Below are 25137 nucleotides of genomic sequence, written 5' to 3' on the forward strand. Positions count from 1 at the left end.
AAATGGATTTAACCATGGATTTGGTGCTATGAATTCAAAATCCACATCCACCCGTATTATTATGATGCCGACAAAGGACAGAACACCATGCACCGTGGTAACATATTATCAAATGTATTATGATTTGATACTACAGCATTGTAAATAAATAATAATAATCAGCAAATAGCGAATTCTCATTCAACTAATTAGGTAAATCGTAATAACGAGCCGAGGTTTCGGGGCGGTACCGAACAAGCCCGGACTTAAAATCATGGCCCAAACCCGACCCGTGGTAGGCTGGGTTGGCTTGGCCCACCTGGCCGGTTGCCCACCCCTACTTGCCACGGAGCGAGATGCTACGACCTCACATCAAATCAGAAAACATGAGAACAAAATGACCGGTAGTTTGGTGGGTCCAATTTGAGCGTTCGGTTTCAACGTCATACAATTTGGTTAAACCGGATCTAAATTGTTTAACCCGACCCAGATATATTAAACCGATCTAAATAGATCAACCCTCTCTGGCGGTGGGCGGGGTAGTATACTATGAAGTGCGCACGGACGGGTGACGCCGGCGGTTTTCTCCGGCGTCTATAGATTGGGAGTGGCGAAGGTGTTGATCGTCAAAGAGGAGAGCTGTTGGATGTATGAAAAAGCTGTCGATTTGTCCAGCGAGGATTAGCCAGTGAAGAGAAAGGTCTGCAGCACTGGCGGAGCGATATAGTGGTTCTCTCTCTCTAAACCCTGTCCAGCAGTCCGCCGTCCGGAGGCTTCTCAAGGCACGCCCTTGGTGGCTGGCTGCTAGGTCGGCATCTTCTTTTTCTTCTTTTTAATTTTTGTTTTTTTTTTCAAATTATTTCATGAATCATGAATGAATGCTTGATAGGGTTTTGATTTTTGAGGTTTTATTTATTTTTTAATTGACATAATGTATGATGGTTGTTAGGAGGTTTTTTTATTTAGTTTATTCTTTAAATGGCTATCATAATGTATGATAATAGCATGAATCTTTTGATTTTAGGATTTTATTTGTTTTTTAAATTAACATAATATATGAAGTTTGTTAGGGTTTAGGTTTTTATTTAGTTTATTTTTTAAATAACATAAATGCTTAATTAGGCTTTTAAGGTTTTTTTGTGTATTTTTTTTAATTAGCATTAGGCATATAAGGAGTGCTTGATTTTGATTAGAATATTAGGTTTTTTTTTTTCAATGACCGTAAATCTATGATTTTTTTAGGAATTAGGGGTATTGATTTGATTTTTTCCAAATTATGTAAATGTTTGTTTACTGTTTTTGAGTTTTTTGTGCATTTTTTTTAATACTCATTAAACATGATTTCATTAATGAATGCTTGATTTTGGTTATCACTTGTCAAACCTCTAAATCTTTGATTTTGGTTTTTCAAATTACATGAACATTTAATTTGGTATTTTTGTTTTTAATCAAAATTAAACATGATTTCATGAATGAATGCTTGATTTTGGTTAGAATTTTAAGGGTTTTATTGTTTTTTTAACTGATGTTTGTTAGAATTTTAGGGTTTTGATTTGATTTTTTACGTGCATTTGTGCCCATCCTAGTTTAGATTCCTAGTTTTGTCCTGGCCTGCAGAGAAGTTCCGGTGAGGATGGTTTTCCGGTGACTTGCAAGGCCCAGTAACAGATCCCGTCAGATCGGGATTTGGTTGGTTAAGAAGTCCGTCAGGTGCAACAGTGAGGTAGGTGTTCGCCAGAGAGTGCAGGTTGGCACACTTGCAATTTGTTTGAAGAAATGCCTGAGAGGCCTCTTCAACGTTAGGGGAGCTGTGATTGCATGAGAAATTGCACAAACCAAAGAGAAATTGCCCCAAAACCAGTTTTCTGTTCTCAAAGTACAAACCAAAGAGAGATTGTTGTCATCCTCACTTCATTCACCATCTTAGAAATATATTTTTGTTGTCTCTGCTTGCGAATGGGGATCACATCATTATTTTGATGGTGCTGATAACTGCTGTCTGCTGACGTCTGGATCTTTGTAAGGTGGATTTTGCGAAGAAGAAGCTGGCGGAAATGTTTCAGGTGAAAGGGAGAATCAATTTACTGTCAACAAGGTATGCATAGGAAAATGAATGCAAACTGTAAAATTGAACTTTTTGTTTAGTCTACTTCCCTGTATTCAATGTGCAAATGTAGGACCTCTCTTCAGGAATTCTCTCATTTTTTGATGATATAAAATACCTAACCTCTTATCTAAATAAATAAATAAATAAACAAAGAATATATATATATATATATATATATATATATGTGTGTGTGTGTGTGTGTGAGAGAGAGAGAGAGAGAGAGAGAGAGAGAGAGAGAGAGAGAGAGAGAGGTTATATTTGATGAAAGGAATTTTAGTTTTTGGTTGCGTTTGGATACACTTGAGAAGAATTCTTAGGGAAAGAGAATTCTCATTCCATATAACTGTAAAGAAAAATAATTCTCAATCTTAAGAATTCTCTTGTTTGGACAACCCAAGCTTGCTGAAATAACCACTTATCCCCTGCCCTAGGGGGAGTTGGCCTAGTGGGGTGGGGCCTTGGCTGTTAGACTGGCAGTCAATGTTTGATTCCCATGGGTGTTACCCCTTTGCGCAAGCCAACACCCATCATAGGCCCCCGGGGTAGGGGTCCTAGGCTCAAAGTTTTACGTTGTTGGCACGAAAACCGCAAGTATGTCATGCTAAGCTAGTGCGACCAGGTCTTCGGGCTAGGTGTGGTTTCTTCGGGTTATAAATCCCAAAAAATGCTTCTGCCCTAATCCTTCCCATAGTTTGAAAACTCACCTAGTCAATTGGTTGACTCAGATCGCCCAGTTGCTAGGTCAAAAACGAGCACAAACTCATTTTGTACAAAACTCAGCTGAGTCACCAAGTTGACTCAGCCAAGTCACCGAATTGACCCAGCCGAGTCATGAGCGAGTCAGTCGAGTCATGCATATACATATATAATATATTTTATATAATTACATATAAAAATATGGTTATACATGTATTAATAAAATTATACATTAAATATATTATAGAAATATCACATAATGCGTATTATATATAATATATTAGTAAAATATATATAGTATATACATATATTTATATATTTTATATAAAATATAAAGTTAACATGACCCGACCAAGTCGCCGAGCTGACCCAGTTGAGTCACGAGTCACTCAAGGACGAGCCGAGTGATGAGTCACTGGGTTTTAAAACCATGATCCTTCCCCCTAATTATTTCAAGACGACGATAACACAAATCCATCGGGATGACAAGTCCTCCCAAACAATGGAGTGACCAGAGTGGACCTCGACTGCCCCCCTCCCCCCCATTCTTTGTACTAGCCTCCTCCTTTGACCTCGATCCCTTCGTCAGCCTTTGGCCCGTGGGCATGCTTCTACCACCCATGAAACCCCGTTGGAAAGCCCATTCCCATCATCCTCTTTGCTCTCTCGGTGGTTTTGTCCTCCTTCTCCAGGCTTCATCAACTTCCACTGATATGCCAAGACGTCCTCCGTCATTGTCTTGCTCGGGTACCACCGCTCGTTGGAACACTACCCTTCGGCGGCTTGACAACCTCTATGCCATCCTCTAGTAGCTGTCCTCACCGAACGTCTGCCGCCACCTCCCCCCCTCTCAATCGACCTTTCAAGATTGTTCCTCATCGGCGTCAACGCCAACGATAACATCATTTGCAACATTCTCCACCTCCAGTGAGTCTGAGCGGCGGGGCCTGAAGGGGGTGGTACTCATACAACCATACTATAATGGGGAGGAGCAGATGCCATCAGAGTTGGGGTCAGACGAGCTGGTGATTCCTCACCGTGGAGCTCGCGGAGACTGGCAGTTCCCACCTAACTAGGTGGGAACTCTAAATAGAGAATTCTAATTTTCTCGAATTCTCTTTCTTAAAAAAATACATCCACACAAGAGGATACTGTATTTTGGAGAAATGTGAATTCTCATTCATGAGAATTCATATGAATTCAAGCACACCCTTCAAGGAAACCTAAAGCTAGTTGCAGATGATTTAGACTATTGGATAGTTAATCTTTGATACAAGGAGAGAGAGAGTTGTTTGCTTGGCTCATAAATTGAGAAACCAAAACATGATGAACACCATAAATACACAAATAATGAAAATTGAAGTGACTAGCTTTAATGATGGAGAGATGGATGTTACTAATCTGGATGACATATAAATTGGCGAGATAGCGATTTGCTTTTATGCTTATTTTGTTTTGCATGATATTTGTTATTGTATGATACTTATGATAAATGCTTGAATGGTAAGTTAATTATGAAATTGTTGATATTAAATTCCTCTGAAATTATGCAACAATTCTGATTATGCTCTTTCCTTTTTGTTTGGATTTTTAGAGGAATTCGTACAAAGAACTCTGGTTCTTACCCTATATTTCAAAAATGTTTTTCAGGACCGAGAGCTCAGTGATGAGGTGATTTTGCTACATGGAGCTAGTGAGTTTGCGTGACATGTTTTGATGTTCTTGACAGAGTGACTCTATGTTACAAATTATTTATTTATTTTTGCTTATATGATATTTATTTTATTGATTAATAAAGTTGTTTACTCCTTCATTGATTCAATCCCCTATCTCTTGTGGTTTGGTAATTATTAAATCTGTGAGATCCCGAATCCTTGGGTTTGTTTTTCGCAATTGTTTTTTTTTAAAACAAGAAAATTTTCACTTTTCACGAGGATAAGTTGAGGTCGTTACATTAGGAATCATTACCTAATGTCGGGACATCAAGAAAATCAACATCCATTGACGTCACTTTCTTGATATACCAATAACTACAACTGAGTCAACAACACCATCCACAGGCAAAATGACTGAAGTTCTCTACTACTGTAGCCGGGAACATGAATCACACATCGGGTTCTTGGGGACAACAAATGCAACATTGTTTAGTATTCTCACGGTACCCCATGACCGCTATCTAAGGTTCTCACCCTTCATTAAGGAAAAAAATTATTACACTATTTGTTCTCTTTTACTATTCTTAATCAATTCAGAGTTCTCTACACAAGAACAATTATGCAAATCATCATGCAATAACAATTTTGGGCCCTTGCCCTTTTTCATTAAACCGTGTAATTATTTTAAAAATCATTTTTTCAATAATTCTTTGCAATGCAAATTACAATTTAATATTTCATAAGCAACACATGCTCATGGCCTTTAAAGGCCCAACAATGGTTCATACATTACCACAATAAGATAACATTGTAAAATTTCAGTGAATACGAAGCAAACATCGGTATTCAATTTTCATGATCACGATACAACTCATGGTACAATCACAAAAATTTGATGGATGCATATTAAACCATGTATAACAGTTTTGAATATCAACCCACACGCAGGAAAAATATATGCTTATATTATACCTAATCAGAAATTCAATTTTCCAAAACTGGTTCTACAAAAGAAACACATATTTTCATCTTAAACCTAAACACATATTTAAAAGTTTATAAATCCACTGTGTTCCCTGTTCAAGAGCACATATATATATATATATTTCAGCTGAAAACCCTTCTCAAGAACACAGACATATACATATATATTTCTGATGAGAAACTATTCAAGAACGCGCGCACACACACACACACACACACACACACACACACATATATATATATATTTCTCTATAAAATATATGCTTATATTATACCTAATCAGAAATTCAATTTTCCAAAACTGGTTCTACAAAACAAACACATATTTTCATCTTAAACCTAAACACATATTTAAAAGTTTATAAATCCACTGTGTTCCCTGTTCAAGAGCACATATATATATATTTCAGCTGAAAACCCTTCTCAAGAACACAGACATATACATATATATTTCTGATGAGAAACTATTCAAGAACTCTCGCGCGCACACACACACACACACACATATATATATATATATATATATATATATGCTAAACTGTCCAAGAACGTAAACATAAAATATATATATATATATATATATATATATATATATATATATATATATTTCTGCTGCAAAACTGTTCAAGGACACAATAATTCACAGTCATATTCCTGCAGAAAAATTGCAGACATATGCATGTTCAAGAACACAGTAAATCACAGTCATATGCATGCAAAAAAAATCGCAGTCTATACAGAAAATCACAGACATAGGCATGTTCCAGAATACAGAAAATTACAGACTTGTATTTCTATTCAAGAACACAAAAATCACACTTATGCATGCAGAAAATCTCAAACATAGGCATGTTCAAGAATACAGAAAACCAGTCATGTACTTGCAGAAAAATCGCAGGCTCAAGCATGTTCAAGAACACAGAAAATAGCAGACATATGCGTATTTAAGACTGCAGAAAATCGTAGACATGTATATCTGTCCAAAAACGCAGGAAAAACAAATATATACATGTATTCATGACTGCAGAAAGTCACAGACTTGTATACCTGTCAAAAAATGCTGGAAAAACAAATATATACATGTATTCAAGACTGCAAAAAATCGCAGATATGTATATATATTTAAAAAAGCAAGAAAATTGTAGACATATGCATGTATATATATACCTGCTGTGTATCCTGTTAAAGAACAGAAAAACACAAGCATATATATATATATATATATATATATATATATATATATATATATATATCTCGCAGATTTGAGTTCTTTTAACCCCATATGATTCGACCCATGCTAAACTCCTCGTTCTATCGGAAAAAGAGAAAGACCTGTACCTTTTGCTGCAAATTAGCAAAAACCGGAAGAAAAGAAGGACGAAGTAGAGGTCGTTGAAGAAGAGGGATGAGGAGAACACGTTGGCTGTTCCTCTCTCTTTCTCTCTCATTTTTTTCTTTATTCAGCCCTCTCCCTCTCTCTCAAAATCAACATAAAGAGAGGGGGCTGTCACATGGTTATATAATGCACATGAGACTCTTCTAAGGGGGACGTCCCATGTGTTTTACAAATAGAAGAGCTTCTATTTCCTCATGGAAATATAAGTTCTTCTGTACTAGAATTCCTATATGGAATATTATATATATATTATGAGGTTGTATAAAATTTTCTTTTAAAACTTGCCTATTCCACTAGAATTGGATATTGGATATTGGCCCAAAGGGTCCAATATCCATATCCAAATCCATCCCTCTTCATATGGATCTTGGATCTCGACCCCAAAGGGTCCAAGATCCAACATTGGGATCCATAACTCGTTCACCATATATATTATATATATTAAATCGATTTAATTTATAAAAAAACATTTATTTAATAAAAAAATTACATTTATTAAAATTTTAAATTTAGGCAAAATTTGTGAGATATTATATTCTCAGCCATACATCTTCCATTGTGGTAGTAGCATTGGCCTGGTACTCTGCTTCAGTTGAAGAGAGAGGTCCTTTTGTTGCTTTTTGCACTTCGATGTGATCAACGATTTACCTAAGAAAACATAAAAACCTGTGATTGAGTGTCTATTGTTTGGATCACCTCCCCAATCTGCATATATATAGGCAAGTAAATGAATAGAAGAGGAAGACATAAACATGCCTCTAGAGAGAGAATTTTTAAGATATCTAATAATATGCAAAACAACTCTCATGTGAACTGTTGTGGGGGCGTACTGAATATGACTGACTGTGTGTACAACATGTTCTATATTAGGTTTAATAATAGTTAGATAAGAAAGAGCTCTGATAAGCTGTCTATAAGGAGTTGGATCATCCAGAGGCTCCCCATAATCAATTCTCATCTTAACATTTGTTACTTCAGGAGTGTCAACTTTCTTATCGTTTGATAAGAAAGAGCTCTGATAACCAATGTACATGTTGGACCCCTCCAATGGTCACATTTGTGACCGTTGGAGGGGCTCCAACGACTACATTGGAGCCCCTCCAAGGTCTCCAATATAATCCCCTATAAATAGGGTCTCTCTCTCTTTGTTCTCTCAAGCTTGAGAGCTCAAGCTTTTCTTATTTCTAATATATTGTGGCATTTTATGCCTTTGTGCATGTTCGTATTGTTTTATGCCTTTGTGCATGTTAGTTCAAGTGTTCTTTGAGTGCCTTTGTGCACATCTCTTGTGAGGGTATAGTGCTTGTATGCGTATTGTCTCATTGAAGACAATTTTACATGGTATCAAAGCTTGGTTAAAAATTGAAGATCGTGTGATTCTTCGTTTTTCGTGTGCCTCGAAAAACATGCCTTTGGCTTCTTGAAGATTGGAGTGGGGGCTTCTCTTCCTTCAATATTTTAGAAGGGCTTTACGACAAGTAAGACTTAAAAGTCTAATTGTGGTACGTATTTATTCTTCCATCTTTCCTCTTTAATGGGTGAAAAGAGTCTCATTTCTCTCTTGGATTTAAACTCAATGGCTCCAACTATCACGTTTGGGTCGGAAACATGGAGGCTCGCATAAAAGGGAAAGGTCTTTGGGGTCATGTGCAAGACATAATCTCGGAACCGAAACCCAAAATCACCTTGATGGAGAAAGGTGAAATTAAGATCCTTCAAGCTGAGGAAAGAACCAAAGCTCTTGAAGAATATTCTAAGAAGCATGGTGAATGAGAAATGAAGAATTTCAAAATGTTGTCTTGGATTTTTTCATTCGTTGAGACGAAAATCAACGCGAATATTATCAAATTAAAAAAGGTCTCTCAAGCATGGGAGTATCTTGAGAAAATGTAAACCCCAAGGGACTTGTCTCATAAATATTATCTTTAAAAGAAAGCCTTAACTCTTGTTCAAGGCGAAATGACCATTAGAGAATATTTTGCCAAACTTTCTTCCATTTGGGACGAGCTTGCTATGCTCGAACCAAAATGGAGTAGAGAGGCGATTGAATTTCGTCATAAACAATTAAAAGAAGATCGATTCTTCAATTTTTTGAATGGGCTAAGGTCCGAATTCGAGCAAATAAGGTCTTCTCTGTTGTCCTCTTTTACTCCTTTTCTTGAGGATATTCTCACCAAACTAAGTAGAGAAGAGACCCGTATGGGTATAAGTAAGCAAGGGTTAAATGTGCTTGCGGTTTCATCAAATTCCGAAGAGAATGATGGGGTCAATGCGGTGTCGAAGCCCGGAAATAATTTAAGAGCTTATCGCCCCCTCATTTTAAAAATCAAAATCAAGGAAGTAATGGTAGACAAGGTGGAAAAAAGGATTATAGCAAAATTATTTGCCATTTTTGTAAAGAACCGGGGCATATCAAACCCGTTTGTCCCAAGTGGAAGAAGTTGTTAGCCATGACTACTACCTCTCAACCACGAAAGGAGGAGAATTCTTTAAATGGATCTTTTCCTAAATCAAATTGTGGAGGCGCTTCAACCTCTTCTCAAGGGAGCCATCTCGGGAGCCGCCGTGTCTACTTTTTTCCTTCCAGGTAAAACTTCTGTGGATGACACTTCTGTTGAAATTAAAGGCGTTGGGAATTTTGAAACTCAAGACTTTTTCATTCCCAAAATTAGATTTATACCAAAATTTGAACCTTCTCTCGGTTTCTCAACTCTCGGATCATGGACGTGATATTAAATTTTCCTCTGATAAATGTTTAATACAGGATCGTCGGTCCGGGAAGTTGATTGAGAATGGCTCTAGAAAGGGAGACTTATACTATATGGACTCTCTTCAAATTCCTAAAAATTCTTTTTGTAATGTTGCCCAACATGGGGATATAAATGTTTGACACAAAAGACTTGGTCATCCCAATATCACCAAGTTATCCTATTTACATTTTGCTAAAAATCTTTGTAAAAATACTTTCTCTTGTAATGACTGAATTCTTGGAAAAATGAGAACTATGCCTTTTGAGCAAAGATCCATGTTTACTTCTAAACCTTTTGAAATTGTTCATTCGGATGTTTGGAGACCGACACTTGTTGTTTCAAAGGGAGGATTTGCCTATTATGTGATCTTTGTGGATGACTTTTCTAGGTACTCTTGGATACATTTTCTCAGACATAAGCATGAAGTTTTTTCATATTTTAAATCATATTATGTGATGCTTAAAAATCAATTTAATAGCGACCTAAAGATATTTAGAACCGATTCTGGAGGAGAGTATCTCTCCAATGAATTTAAGAAGTATCTTGAAGATAATGGTATTGCTCATCAATGGTCATGTCCTAAACCCCCCAACAAAATGGGTTGGCCGAAAGAAAATATAGGCATATCATTGAAACTACTTGAACTCTTCTCATATCTCAAAATATTTCAAATTTCTTTTGGGTTTAGGTGGCTCTTGCATCTATTTACCTTATCAATCGTCTATCATCTATAAATTTGGATAAAATCTCTCCTTTTGAAATATTATATTAAAAGAAACTTGATTATAACAGACTGCGAATTTTTTGTTGCAAATGCTTTGTCCTTACGGATAAGAATGATAAACTTTCACTTAAAGCTATTCTTTGTGTCTTTCTTGGCTATTCCGAGACTCAAAAAGGATTTCGTTGTTATGATTCTAAAAATGATAAGTTATATGTTTCAAGAAATGTGACGTTTTTGGAAAATGAAAGTGGCTTTGAAAAAAATGTCTCTCATCCCGAAAATATGGACTACTCCTTTTTATTTGACCTATTATCTAGTAATGATGATGTGTCTAGTGATGATGAAATATCATCAAACTACGATATTGATAATGGAGTAGACATTAATGACTTCAACTCACCTAGTGTTCAAGAAGGTAGGGCATCAAATGATCCTATAATCTATTCACGTAGAGATATAAATACTTTTAGGAGTGCAATTGAGCAATATAGTGATTCTATTCCCATACATAGTCCCAGACGATCGGAAAGAAATAGGAAGCCTCCAACAAGATTTGTCTCTTTTGACTTATTTTCACCTAAGTATAGAGCTTGCCTTAGTGCCATTTATTCTTACTTTGAACCAAGGAATTTTGAGGAAGCTAAAAAATGCGTAGAATGACAAGAAGCTATGGAAAATGAACTCAAAGCTCTTAGGAAAGCTAACACATGAAAATTTCAAACTCTACCATTTGGAAAGAAAACTATAGGTTGTCGTTGGGTGTTTAAAGTTAAGACTAAAAGTGACAAATCTCTTGAGAGGTATAAAGCTCGCTTAGTCGCGAAAGAGTATAGTCAAGAATATGAAATTGACTATGAAGAGACATTTGCACCTGTAGCACGGATGATTACAATCAAATGTCTTATCACTATTGCGTCTATTAAAAAATAGAATATTTTTCAAATGAACATTAAAAATGCTTTTTTAAATGATGACCTTAACGAAGAAGTTTATATGGATGCTCTACCAGGTATGAAAATTCCTAAAGATAAAGTTCTTTGTCTTCGAAAAGCTCTTTATGGATTGAAACATGCTTTCAAAGCCTGGTATGACAGATTTAAGAATGTAATATTAGAAAATGTTTTTCTTCATGTTATATAGATATTGCATTGTTTACCAGAAAATTCGATACAGGTATTGTTATATTAGTATTATATGTTGATGATATGTTAATAACAGGTGATGATGTCAAAGGAGTCAAGAACATTAAATCCGTCTTGACTTCGAAATTTGAAATGTCAGACTTAGGTTTTCTAACATATTTCTTGGGGATTGAGGTTGCTTACTCTCAACGTGGTTATTTTTATCTCAAACTAAACTTGCTTGTGAGATTATTGACAGATCAAGAATCTCAGATGACAAAATTTGTGAAACTCCTGAAATAGTGGGCTCAAAAATGAAGATTGATGACAAGATTCCTCTGAGAGATCCTACTCCTTACAGGAAACTGGTAGGCTCACTAATGTATCTTAGCATCAACAGGCCTGATATATCACATGCGATCCACATTGCCAGTCAGTTCCAACATGCTTCTACATCGGTTCACATGAGTGCAGTTCTTCGCATCATCAGATACTTAAAGGGAACTACAAATAAGAGAGTATTTCTGTCCTCATCTTCAGAATTAAATTTAATTGCTTATACTGACTCTGATTGAGGAGGTGACCCTAATAATCGTCACTCTACCATTGGTTTCTGTATCTTTTTAGGAGAATCATTAGTCGCTTGGAAGTATAAGAAGCAACAAAAAATTTCTCTATTGTTTTATGCCTTTGTGCATGCTCGTATTGTTTTATGCCTTTGTGCATATTAGTTCAAGTGTTCTTTGAGTGCCTTTGTGCACATCTTTTGTGAGGGTTTAGTGCTTGTATGCGTATTGTCTCATTGAAGACAATTTTACAATCTTTACTTTTGCTTACATGCTTTTTCAATATATTTTCTTTCATACTCAACTCTTGTATAGTGTCTTCAATAGAGGGCACTTTTCTTCTATGGAGAAAAATAGACTTTATAGATTCAAATTCGGGCCTTAAACCGTTAATAAATTGATAAAAGTGTTTTGCATCTATTTGGCTTTGGCGGAGTTCTATGACTTCAGGACAATGCAACTTTGGCTCTAGAAGAGCCAATTCTTCTCAAAGTTTGGATACGTCATTATAATATTCTTTAATAGTTTTATACCCTTGAACCATAGTCGCTCTTGCACATTGCATACATGTGCAATACTTTTAAGAGAATGCATTCTCTAAAGATAATCCTAAGCCTTGTTGGCATGCTCAAATTTGCTAAGGCTTGAACATTTTTTTACATCCACACTACTAATAAGCCAAGACATGATCTTGACATGTCCCATCCTCCACTCCTTTCAATTCTTCTCATAAGTGGTTATAACCTTAGATTTCTCATTTTCGATTAGAGGAACCTCTTTCTCACCCTCTACCTTAGTGAAAACTAGCTTGAGTTCTAGATCAGATACATCTACTAGTCCCCAAAATCCCTTTCCCTAAATAAGGTGCTTCATGATAGAAACACATGTTACATAATTGAAATCGTTAAGTTTTATGGGTTTAATGGGACATTATCATTGTCATCAATTTTTAAAAGGGCTAAGAGAGGAAAAAGAGAAAGATACAGGGAGAAGAAATAAGAGAGGAGATAATGAGCATGAGCACTCCTCCACCAAAGAATTTTACGATCACTTGAACGCTTGCAAGATCACCAACATTTTTGAGGAAGATACTTCGAATGACCTTCAACACTTCCAAGCTCTGATACTATGTAAGAAAACAAGAAGACTTCAATCACGAACCAAAGGTTCTCCAATCTTCACCAAAAGTGTTCTTTCAAGGAACACACTTACAACATCCACAAAGAGAACCACAAAGTGTTTCAAAGTATCACTCTCACAAACTCCACAAAAGGGATACAAAATATAATTTATTAACAAAGAGAGTGTGCCAAAAGGCTTACCAAACAAGGGGGAGAACACCCCCCTTTATACACAAGGGAGAGAAGTGAGAGAGAGTAGAGAGGGAGCAAGGCTCCCAACGTCTAGAAATTCTACCCGTTGGGAGCAATCAAACTGAGTTTGACTGTGCCCAACGGCTAGAATTTCTAGCCGTTGGGAGCAGTCAAACTTAGTTTGACTTCTCCCTATTACATATATTATTTATATGTTTAATAAATATATATGTATTATATATTATATATACAAGTATATATATCCTTATACATGTATGTGTATATATACTACCATATATTATACAAGTATAAATGTATGTACATTTTAACAACTCTACCTCCTTTATCTTCTTCTTTCACCCACCACCTATCCCTCTTTCTTCTTCATCCTGGTTTAAATAGTTTGTGATCCAAGTTGGACTTAATTATAAATAAATACAGAATGCTTATTTACAATATGTATTTTTATTTATGTTTGTAAACAATAAAACACATTCGAACAGAGGCAGCAGTTTTTGTAAGCATTTATATTTGTTCCTTCTCCACAAAATAGATTTTACTAATTGGATGAGGTTCTTGATTTTGTTTCTGATTCGCATTTTCTTGTTCTCATGTAGGATTTGGAATGTGGCATTTGAGGTAACTCTATTCATTTTTTCCCTGATAGGCATATAGTTGTTATGTAACATGTTGGTCAGTGGACTAACATTATGATCTTTGATTTTGCAGAATAAACAGCCTAGCTGTTTTGGAAGGCGTTTCATTTCTGGCGAGAACAAATTTGGTTATGGTCCTGCAAGAAATATTCAATGTGTAAGGCATACACCATAATGACTATTTAGTCATGCAAATGCTCATGCTTCCTCTTCTACTAAAGAATGTAGTATAATTTCTTATTTGCATGTAAGGTTATAAATTAGTCATTTAACATATTCTTGAATAATCTTAGGTTGTTTATAAGTATTTGGCATGTTCAGCTGTTTTATAAAATGTGAAGGTGCTATGCTTGACAGAATTGGGTGGGAACTAAGAGGTTTTATGATGTTTGCACGCTCTAAGCACCAATATATAAGAGGCAAAATGTACAATATATGTGGTTGATGGATGGCTAAATTAATTTAGTAGTTGCAATGTTCACATATCATGCATTATTTTTGAAGGCCAGAGGCCATGGAGAGGTATGAATGTGCACTAACCAAAGTAGAAAATTGAAAAATAAATTTGTAAACTATTTCAAAAAAAGGAAAAATAGAAATTGTAAGGAAAAGTATGAGGAAATAGTAAGAGCTCTATAATCAAAAGCATGAAGTGACCTGACCACTAGCTAGTAAGTTTGCAATGCTTGTTGAGTTGCTAGAAACTAGGGAAATCTCTGGTTGAACTAGGTGGCTTAAGGGGGTGGCTGAGGCGAGGCCTTGCCTAGTTGCACCCGGTGTTTGTTCTTTTTCTATGAAACATGATCCTATGCATTATGATTGTATGGTCATTTTGGGCAATCTGTTGCACCAATAAATGTTTGGGATAGGCTGGAGCAAGAATAAATTCTACCAAAACCCTTAGGACAACAGAAAGAGTTTCCCACAGGGCTGGAGGCTAGAATAATTCCCACAAAACCCCCTCGTGATAATAAAAGGGTTTCCCTACTAATATGCTATATAACGTATCATGAGTTGTGTAATAATGTCCTAAAGAATGACTTAAACCCAAAATGATTGTGTCAAAAGTATGTCTGAATTGCTTATTACTATAATAATATAGTAAATTAATGATTAGTATATTAATGAGCAATTATAATGCTATTGTTGTTTTTTTGGTTAGGTAACTATATTGTTTACACTATAAACAATATAACTATATAACTATATTCTTCTAGGAGATAATCCTATGTAATTACTTCGTCATCATCTTTTAGGGTTGTATTTGGATGAAAGTCTTTTTAGCGTGGCTTTCCTGACGTGATTGGGTCTATGATTAACATTATTTCATCAACTTCCTATTCTATACAATAGCCTTAAAGATTGGTGCTGGCCACTCTGGTAACACAATCCACAAATTGTTGGAAAATGTTGTAGACCTTATGACCCTTCCAGACATGCTTCTACATAATGTTAACTTGCAAGAAACTCATTGTGCTGGGTTTCCTACTTGGTTATATATTGTGTTTTTGTTTTAGTGGTAGAAAATATTGCTGGTTCATGCAAAGTGATCATGCCTGGTTTTATACCTGCTCCAGTTGTTACTTGGAAATCGACTGAGTGAATCTGGTTGCAGGTGCAACATGATAATGATGGCATTCAGCATCATGCATTGGATGATACAGTTGCCCGCAAGCCACAGATTGGGGAAAACATTTCAAAGAGGGATAAGACAAAATTTCTTCTGAACATAGTATGTATGAATAAAAGATTTTCATTAATTGTTTCATCATGTTTTATATATTATGAAGGTCTAAGTTTATGAATTCAATAATAAGTCATGGAAATGGATGCAGTCAATAGTCAACAAATTGCATATTCCACATTTTTCCTCTGATATGTTTTATGGGAAACTTTGTTTGTTTAGGGAGAAACTGCAAGAGAAACACATGATACATGCATAGAAGCCACAAAATATTGTAGCATGCTATTTCAGCCTTTATTACTGTAAGATACTTGATCCAAAAGAAACCAGTTTTTCCTTCCTTATACCCTAGCATCCAAATCTTCATCCTCCCTTCTCTCAAGCCCCCACTTTCTTATATATACGACTTGTCAGTTTAAACAATTTGCTCATAGATGATAATGATATTTCTTTGGACTTTATAAATAGGACAACATCAATTAGAATTGTTCATGTGAAAAGCAGTTTCAATTAAACGTTTATGGAACGATTGCTTAGCTCCAAATGAGAAACTTTGTTCATTTAGGGCACATAATAGTAGGAAAAGTGAAAGTAGAAAAGAAAAAAGTACAACTTTTCCAACCCTTCCAAATGAGAAATTTTCAAAGAGAGTTTTTCTAAAAAGTACAAAATTTGATAGAAAAAATTCCTCCACCTGGGGGAGGGGTTGGAAGAATCTTTCCTATCAAAAGTCTCTCTCTCACTGTCTCATTTTTTTTCGGCTGTATCATCCCCCCCTTTTCTTTGATCTTCTACCACTGTTGGTGGCCTCCTCCGGCATCGTCCGAGCGGCAGGTTCGTCCCCCTCTTTCTCTGCAAACGATTCCAGTATCTTGAGATCGGCATCCAACCCTGTGACCGCTTGACCCCATCTCCGACAAGAACGGGAATGATGCTGTCTAATACAGCTTCAACACGCCTCTGAGGATCTCCACCAAGATCTCTGGCGAAAGAATCTGCTGCCCAGTGGAGACCAGGGTCTCGAGGTAGATGACGACCTCATTCACTTACTCATTACCATTCACTATCCAATTTACATTCTCCAGAAGGGTCATGAACTCATCGACCTTTGCCTTCACAAGCTTCAGCAGAAGTTCATGCACAGCCTCCTGTGAGGATGCCAGGGGTGAAACTGGCTGGCATTTGCACTCCACTGTCCGTATCAGTATCCTAGACAGCTCTGCAACATGCCGGATGAAGAACTTGCACACCTGCTCCAGTATAGCAGTATTTACCGTGACCTGCATAGCCTGCGAGACGGTGTAGGCACTCCCCAAACTCATCAACAGGAGGAGAGAACCGTTGAGGACTTCACTAAGCAGCTGATCGAGGTACTTCTTTACCACGTCATAGTAATCAAGCTGCCCACCAGATTTAGAGAAGGTGACCAGAAAAGGACCTCAGACTAGCCCTTTTGCGGCCGGCTCTCTCAGTGTCTCCAGCTAGATCAGTTTGATTTGGTTGATCAAGTTGGTGGCATCTCGCTGTACTTATGGTTGGCAACTTGGCATCAACCCATCTTGATTTCACCTTCAGAATTGAGAGGAAGGCGACACTGTCCGTGATGCCCCCCTGGCGAGCTTGAAACCCATTTTTCTCACATTTTTTCACTCTGTTATTCTAATGCTACACAAACAAGCAAAATTTTTTCATTTGAAAAAGTCATCATATCAAAACTTCTCATAGGCAAACTTTTCTTTTCCTATGAGAAATTTCTTGCTTCCAAACGTGCCTTTAGGGAAAAACCGCAAGAGAAGCACATCATACATGCATAGAAGCCACAAAATATTATAGCATGCTATGCCAGCCTTTATTACTGGAAGATACTTGACCCAAAAGAAACCAGCTGTTCCTTCCTTATACCCTAACACCCAAATCTTCATCCTCCCTTCTCTCTAGCCCCCTCTTTCGTGTTTATAAGACTTGTCAGTTTAAAAAATTTGTTCATAGATGTTAACAATATTGACAAGACCTCTTTGGACTTTATAAATAGGACAACATCAATTAAAAATTAAAATTACTCATGTGAAAAGCAATTTCAGATAGACGTTTATGGAATGTTTGCTTAGCACTAAATGAGAATCTTTCTCTCACAATGGTAAGAGAACAGGTCTCGTTTGCCCCATCTCTCATGTGCAAGCAGACATGAGAAAATTGGCAGTAAGACTTGAAATCACATTTGAGCCCTATTTACTCACTTTCATGTGATTCAAAATCACATTCTCTCCCTTGTGATTTTGAATCATATGATTTCAAATCACATGAGATGAAATTATTTGTGATTTCAAATCAAATGAGATGCAAGCAAACATGCCCTTATTATGTCCAATTTTTTGGATGAATAACGTGAGTGCCCTTGACTTGGCTGTGAAAAATGTCATAATTGTTGGTTATCTATTGAAAGTCCATTTAAATGGAAACTGAAAACCTTGTATTGCTAGATTTTTTGAAATTTCAGTGTTCTTAACTGTTGGTGGGGCTGCACATATTTTTGAATCCTTATAGCCTCATACTGGGGAACTTTAGTTAGAGTCCTTATCATTCTCACCAAGGATTGTGATATGTTTTCTGACTGGCACTCCTTTCAGGAGATATTTTCTGCATGACAATCTATTATTGTTGAGCAACCATTTCTTTCTCTAACAATTGGTATTGACGATGCATTTGATCGTTGTCATCTTTCTTACATGTTTTTCTAATATGTTAATGGGATCTAAAATGTGACACAGCTATCTAACCTCAAGGAGTCTAAGAAAGCGGTATATGGTGCTCTTGATTCTTGGGTTGCTTGGGAACAAAACTTTCCAATAGTTTCTATACGGCGAACCTTGATTATGCTTGAGAAGCAACACGAATGGCACAGGATCATTCAGGTATAGCAGCTATCCTTGTTTGTTTGCTTGGATGAAGGATCTCTCTTTTTATATAATAGTAATGATAAGGTGCTCTGGGAGTACCTACTCCCACCTAATAAAAGCTTCAAATTTTCATAAATTTTCAACATTTTTTGTTGATCAGACCCTATAGATATGATCTACAATTATTATTTAGTAAAAAATAAGTTTTGGATCATGCAAGATTTTTATGATCTTCAAAAATCAATGGCTCACAATGTATCAAAATTTTATGACTTAAAAAATCTTATTTTTATGTCTAAAAAACATGATCCAAAACATGTTTCCTATCAAATAAACTGTGTTAAGTACATCTATCAGGTCTGATTGAGAAGATGCAACCTACAACTATGATTTCTAGTAGGTGGGAGTAGGTGATGGTTTCCTCTATATTAGTTGCATATGGAATTCGTGAACATCTCCTTTTGGTCTTTGGTGATATAATTGTGAACGACTGTTTGTCCGATGTGAAACTTTCATTTGGTCCAATGGTGCAATAGTTGTAGTTTACAAAGCCACCTGACACTAATATGAGCTACATATATGTAATGATTAAAATAGTGGCAACCTGAAATTTAATGATAATGTCAAAAACATCCAAGCATATTTGTGATGAAATGATGGGAGGTGGCACAGGTGGGTGCTGTGCAAGTCAAATCTCATTGATGGTGAAGGATATGGCCAAGGTTGTAAGTAGTGTATCGTTCGTTACCTGTATCAGTCGGGCCCAAAGTTAAATACTTCTCATAGTGTATCATAAAAATTTGTAATTTTAAATAATATTTTTCCAAAAATTCCAAAAAATTAAGAAAAACCAGAAAAATTAGAAAAAATTCTAAAAAAGCATAACACATGAAACAAAGATGAATTGCACAAAATACAACCATAAAATCACATATGAAGCATTTGTCTCTATGAGCTGCATAAGATATCATCAAACATCAACTAATATAGATAATATTGCATGCATATCTCACAAGAACAATGCAAAATATTAATTATCTTGCAATTAAGAACATGCCACAAGACTCATACTTTAATATTACGGGATAGGCGCATTGGGAAGCAAAAAATAAAGATTTGATACCTTAGCCCACTTCCTTAAGTGAAAAAATGATGAAAATACATTCTTACATGAGAAATCGGTAAAAGCTCTCTCTCTCTTGCACACAAATTGGTACCAAATCGCTCTCATGCCTCTTAGGGTGAGTGGGTTCTCCTCTAAAGGCCTCTATACAAATGAGAGAATCGACCCTAGGGAGGTCTTTAAAACTCAAAATTAAAAAAAATTGAGTTTAGGCCATATTAAAGTGCGTCAGACATATTGTACGATACACCCAGTAGCGTATGATACAATATGGTATGATACAGGGCTGTATCATATGATACAACTGATACCGATATGCGATACGAGTGTGTATCGTATTGAGTTAGGCCATATTTACGATACTTATCGTACGATACAATACGATACTTACAACATTGGGTGTGGCTATTGAATGGTCCTCATAGAATTGTTGGGATATCCCAGTATGACTTAATAGTCCTCATAGAATTTCGGGGTATCCCACCTTGACTTTTTTGGTCATGTCCTTGATTTCAACAGGCTTATGTGGTTCCCAAGCTAACACTCGGTGATTTTGCTTGATGATATGCACCTTGTATCCTTGTGAGCTTTTCCTTTTAAAAATTTGTATCCATTAAATAGCACATGTATAGAAGTATCAAATTGTTTTATTTAAGAAATGATTTTTTTTTGTTCTCAATATCTTATACTTGCTCATTTCTGCTTTTTCAGTAAAAATTTTCCATTGATGATATTTTGCAAACAAATCGCTCTTTGTGTGAATGACTATCGAGAATGCCCATATTTACTTTGAGATGCTTTAAGGTGTTACCGATGCACATCATAGTGACTCCTGTTTTTGCAGTCTATGTTTTCCCTATGCATATACGTGGGCATGACAATTTTTGTATAATTTCATTATCAGAAAGGAACTCTTGGAAATTGATGAGGTGTATCATCCTGCCAATGCTTTTGAAGCCTATTCTAAATCCTCTCAAAAGCTCTCATGTTATGCACGTGTGGGGGCATGACGTCCCCCAAAACCTCTTAAAAAAATTACCTTTTTCCCAGATGGTGTTGCATGTAGAGAATGCATAAGTCAATGATAGAGTGCCTTCAATTGTTGGAAACCTTGGGATTTTTTAGACAATCTTGAAATTTATGAGGAACATCTGATACCAGCTGTGACTCTTTTTATGAATTTTATCTAGAAATGAAGGGAAATAGGGCATGAAAAAAGGGATTCGATGGACTGGGTAGATGGATCAAGGATCTAGGTAATGAATGAGTCAAGGTGGATCTCTAACATCTAGGCAATCTACCCAATCCTTAGCTAACTAGGATTTCCTAGATAGTAGAGCCTGTCCTTCACTTGAAAACTAGAGAAGGCCCAAGAGATCTCAAAAGAACTCTCCAAATGAATTCAGCCTATATTTATAAAGTGGTCTGCTTGTTGCCCAAGCTACCTATAAGGCTTCCTGTACCAGCTACATGATACCCACAATACCCTTTACAATTGCCTATATTGCTCACATACCAACCCATGTGGTTCTTAAAAAAAGTGAAACTTCTATACATGAAAATAACATTTTTGATGTTCACAGTGGGATCTGTTCTATCTCCTGTGATAACTGAATCTTTACCTTCATAAGGGGAAACAGCGATGCATATTCCTTTCTTGAACATTGATATTTTCAAAATATCATGATTTTTATCATAATGTTCTTGAAAAAATGTGATATTTGCAAAATATTGTCTATGTGAATATATATCTTGTTTATATCATATGTATTGATATTTTATCAGGATTTTCTTAAAAAAATTGCTTTTAATTTATCATGAGATTTTTCAAAGAATGATCTTTGTGGCATTGTTGCATGCCTGAACTTCTTATAATACATGGCTTTTGAATTAGATGTAGTTGACATCTTCAAATAAACCTGATAGTGCTGCCCCATTAACATAGTCTTAACTACCTTCACGCTGAGATCCTTGGTAGGCTGTCATGACCCATAACTTTGAGAAATGTTATTTTGTAGGTCAGGTAATAGTATAAGACCAACATAAAGACTTTTTTTTTTTTTTGATATTTACACGGAGAAACCGCCCTCAGGATAAGAGACCTAGCCGCTTTGGCTCTGCTTGCCATACTAACGATCACTGTCCTGGCAGCGTAAAGCTCTGTGGGCTTACCATTTGCCCCTAGGGAGTCACCACACTTTGGCTTGTGCAAGGGATGACGCCCATGGGATTTGAACCTAGACCGCCTGCCTAGCGTGTTAGGCCCCATTCCACTACGCCAAACCCCTTTGGGGCATAAGGATTGTTAAAACTTAAAAATCACAACCATAATGTCTCCCACATCCATGACCAACATTCCAAACCCACGACCGTCATTATAGTTTGATTTCCAAAACCTGTCTTCCATTTTTATTTAGATAATCAATTTTGAAATATCCTCAATGATGGCCAAAATTATTACTTCTCATCCTTCCTTGTGCACCATGGACATAAGTTTTATAATTGTTTTATTACTATTTTGTAATTAATACTTCATTGCCATCATTTTGAAAAGTCAAATCCAATTTCTTTTTATCCAAAAACAATGACATACTGCAAAAACAAATGATGGATGAACCAACCTTTTGGTTTCACTAGCCACAAAAATTTAATGCCCATCTCCTAATCCACAAGGCGCTAATAGCTTTTCATGCTAGCTGTAAAATTAACGTGGATTGATCACATCACATAAACTTGATTTCAGCCAAGTATCCAAATACAATTTTATTTTCCTCCCTATGATTACTTGGTATCTAAATTATATGACATCTTGAGATATTTGAGCATGTTAGCTATGTAATTATTTTGATAATTTAGTTGCAGAGGCTAAATCTATCACCTGAGTCAATACTTTTCTAACAAAGTTGAACTCAAACATTACAATGAATGGAACAGCGGCTTTGATACTGGGAAACAACAGAACCGGCAGTCATGCATCCTAATGTCACATATAGGTGGCATCCCAAAGAAAAACATTACAAGGATGTACTAAAGGTTGCACCAAGTAATAATACAAAACTGCCATTGTTGACAGATTTGAGGTAACTCAGGAGTCAGGACATTTAAAGTTTTATTGTTATTTTTAGATTTGTGTTTGGTTCAGAATGATTCTTGAAATATTCTGATACTCAGATTTTGGTATTTTGGTTGATGCACAACGTATTAAGGTCTGCATGTTAAAGATGTGCGACACTAGATGACTGTTTTTCAATGAACCCATTCATCTTCTTAGAATTTTATTCTGTTTTGGAGATAAATCATATGAATTAACAATTTGATTCTTATTTTCTTTGTAACGACTTCTTAAAAACAATGAAGTGTTCAGAAATATTGTCCCATAGTAAGCTCTAAAGTCTAAACTGTATGCTTTATGCTGCATTTTCTACAAATAAGCCATGGCAATTAGTAGAAGCCATATAAACTCAAACTATACATTATTGATTTTCTACAAGCAGTTTATTGTATGTTGTTTTTTCTTTTCCTATAAATTTTACCAGGTGGGCCTTTAAGATACATTACTTCTCATCACCATTTCCAGGTGATAAAGTGGATGTTGAGCAAAGGACAGGGCACCACCATGGGAACATATGAGCAGTTGATACGTGCTTTAGATAAGGATGACAGGGCAAAGGAGGCACACATCTTTTGGGAGAACAGGATTGGTCATGATCTACATTCAGTGCCATGGCAGTTGTGTGAACTTATGATCTCCATTTATTACCGGAATAATATGTTGGAACATGGTGTAAAGGTACCCAGTTATAAACAGTGATATCCGAGTCATGAGTCTTAATCAAAGATCGAACATGTTCATGCATTAATTTTCTGCTTGGTTACCTTATTGATGTTTTGGTCATTATACTGACTTCTCTTGTGCCACTTTGTAGGTAATCCAAAATCATGATCTCATCCTTGTATTTTTGGTCATATGGACATGCCTTTCTTTCTCATATACGCCTTTTTGATCACTACTAATTGTGTCTGCACATTTGTGTCTATGCATGCATGTGTGTCAATGACTTCTATTTACTCACTGGTTCTTTTTCTTTTTTGTATTCTATGTGAGGGCTACTCAAGTTGATTGTATTTACTGAGAAATGCAAGTTTTTTCTCAATGATCAGAATTGGTCATAACAGTCTAAAAGGGTTGATTCCCATACAACATGATCAATGGGGATTGCCTTTCTGTTATGACCTTTTCTTCTTTGAAGTTCAATCTGTGTTCAGGATCATCACAAGGGCAATGAGTTGGAGAGACTATCAAAGAAAACAGTACAACTTAAAAAGTGTTGCCTTCTTTCTTATTTTCTACATTTTTTTTAATTTTTGGGGTATGGATGGATACCTTCTTAGAAAAGGCTCTTCACGTTGACCTGTGCAAGAAAGGAGAGAACAAGGTATTGGAAGAAGAGTCTGCAGAGAAAAGATGTCAGAGAAGTGTCTGCGTCTTTCATTCTATTAAGTATATATTCAATATACAATTCTAGGGTACAGAAATACCCTCTAATAACATCTTAATTTACATTACATAGTAATTGGATCTTGACCCGATCCGGTACATGGATCGGGTCGGGTCCTGCATATACATGAGTTGGGTCCAAGACCCAATAACGACTTCTTTTCAGCCTCCCTCAAGTTGTGCATGGTCCTGTACCATGAACTTGCCTTTTAGAAACCAAAATCTGTCCTTTGTCAGCTCTTTGGTGAAAATATGGGCTTGATCTCTTTTTCCTAACAAAGTGCTGATCTATCTCAATATGTTTTGCTCGACTATGATGGATGAGATTGAAAGACATGTTGATGGCGCTTTGATTGTCACACAGTAGCAGTGACCGAGCAATCAGTTCTCCCATTTCTGTTAAGAGGTGTCTTATCCATGTAGTCTCAACAGTGGCAACAACCATCCATCTGTATTCAGCCTCAGTACTCAACCTAACAACCGCCTTTTGTTTTCTACTGCTCCAAGATACCATGTTCGATTCAATGAAGCTGCAATAACCAGATACTGATCGTCGTTCATCTGGATCACCCGCCCAATCAGCATCAGCATAAATAATGATCTCATGACCGCCGCCTGGATCTAATTCACTTTTCTTGTATATCAGCCCATCACCAACTGTACCCTTCAGATAACGAAGTATTCGTTTGACTGCCTCCATATGCGATGTATGAGGTTCATGCATAAATTGAGACACCTGATTAACTGAGTATACTATATCAGGTCTAGTAAAGGTCAGGTATTGCAGCATGCCAACTATGCTACGATACTTAGTGGTATCTCCATATATATCCCCTTCTTTAGAACTCAGTTTCTGATGGATGAGACTTGGAGTTGCTAACGGCTTACAATCTTTCATCCCTGCCCTACTGATAATGTCCAACGTGTATTTGTGTTATGTAAGTGTGAGTGCATCACATCTTTTATCAACTTCTACCCCAAGGAAATA

At 36.3% G+C, this 25137-nt stretch overlaps 1 protein-coding gene across 2 annotated transcripts in view; it reads left to right on the forward strand.

Moving 5' to 3' along the window:
* The first annotated feature begins 522 nt into the window (after positions 1–522).
* Positions 523–25137, forward strand: part of LOC149842200 (PPR containing-like protein) — a 50157-nt gene continuing 25542 nt past the window's right edge. Inside the window, exons 1-7 of one of the 2 annotated variants that reach the window (XM_090001307.1) lie at positions 523–787; positions 2004–2074; positions 13909–13930; positions 14021–14104; positions 15563–15679; positions 18400–18543; positions 23229–23441. In XM_090001307.1, the coding sequence (XP_089857433.1) occupies positions 2034–2074; positions 13909–13930; positions 14021–14104; positions 15563–15679; positions 18400–18543; positions 23229–23441 (621 nt within the window). In that variant the 5' untranslated portion in view covers positions 523–787; positions 2004–2033. The remainder of the gene's footprint in view (positions 788–2003; positions 2075–13908; positions 13931–14020; positions 14105–15562; positions 15680–18399; positions 18544–23228; positions 23442–25137) is intronic. The other variant, XM_090001308.1, reaches the window with a different exon arrangement.

The sequence above is a fragment of the Nuphar pumila genome, chromosome 3 (assembly GCF_984573655.1).
Source record: "Nuphar pumila chromosome 3, dmNupPumi1.hap1.1, whole genome shotgun sequence".
Lineage (NCBI taxonomy): Eukaryota > Viridiplantae > Streptophyta > Magnoliopsida > Nymphaeales > Nymphaeaceae > Nuphar > Nuphar pumila.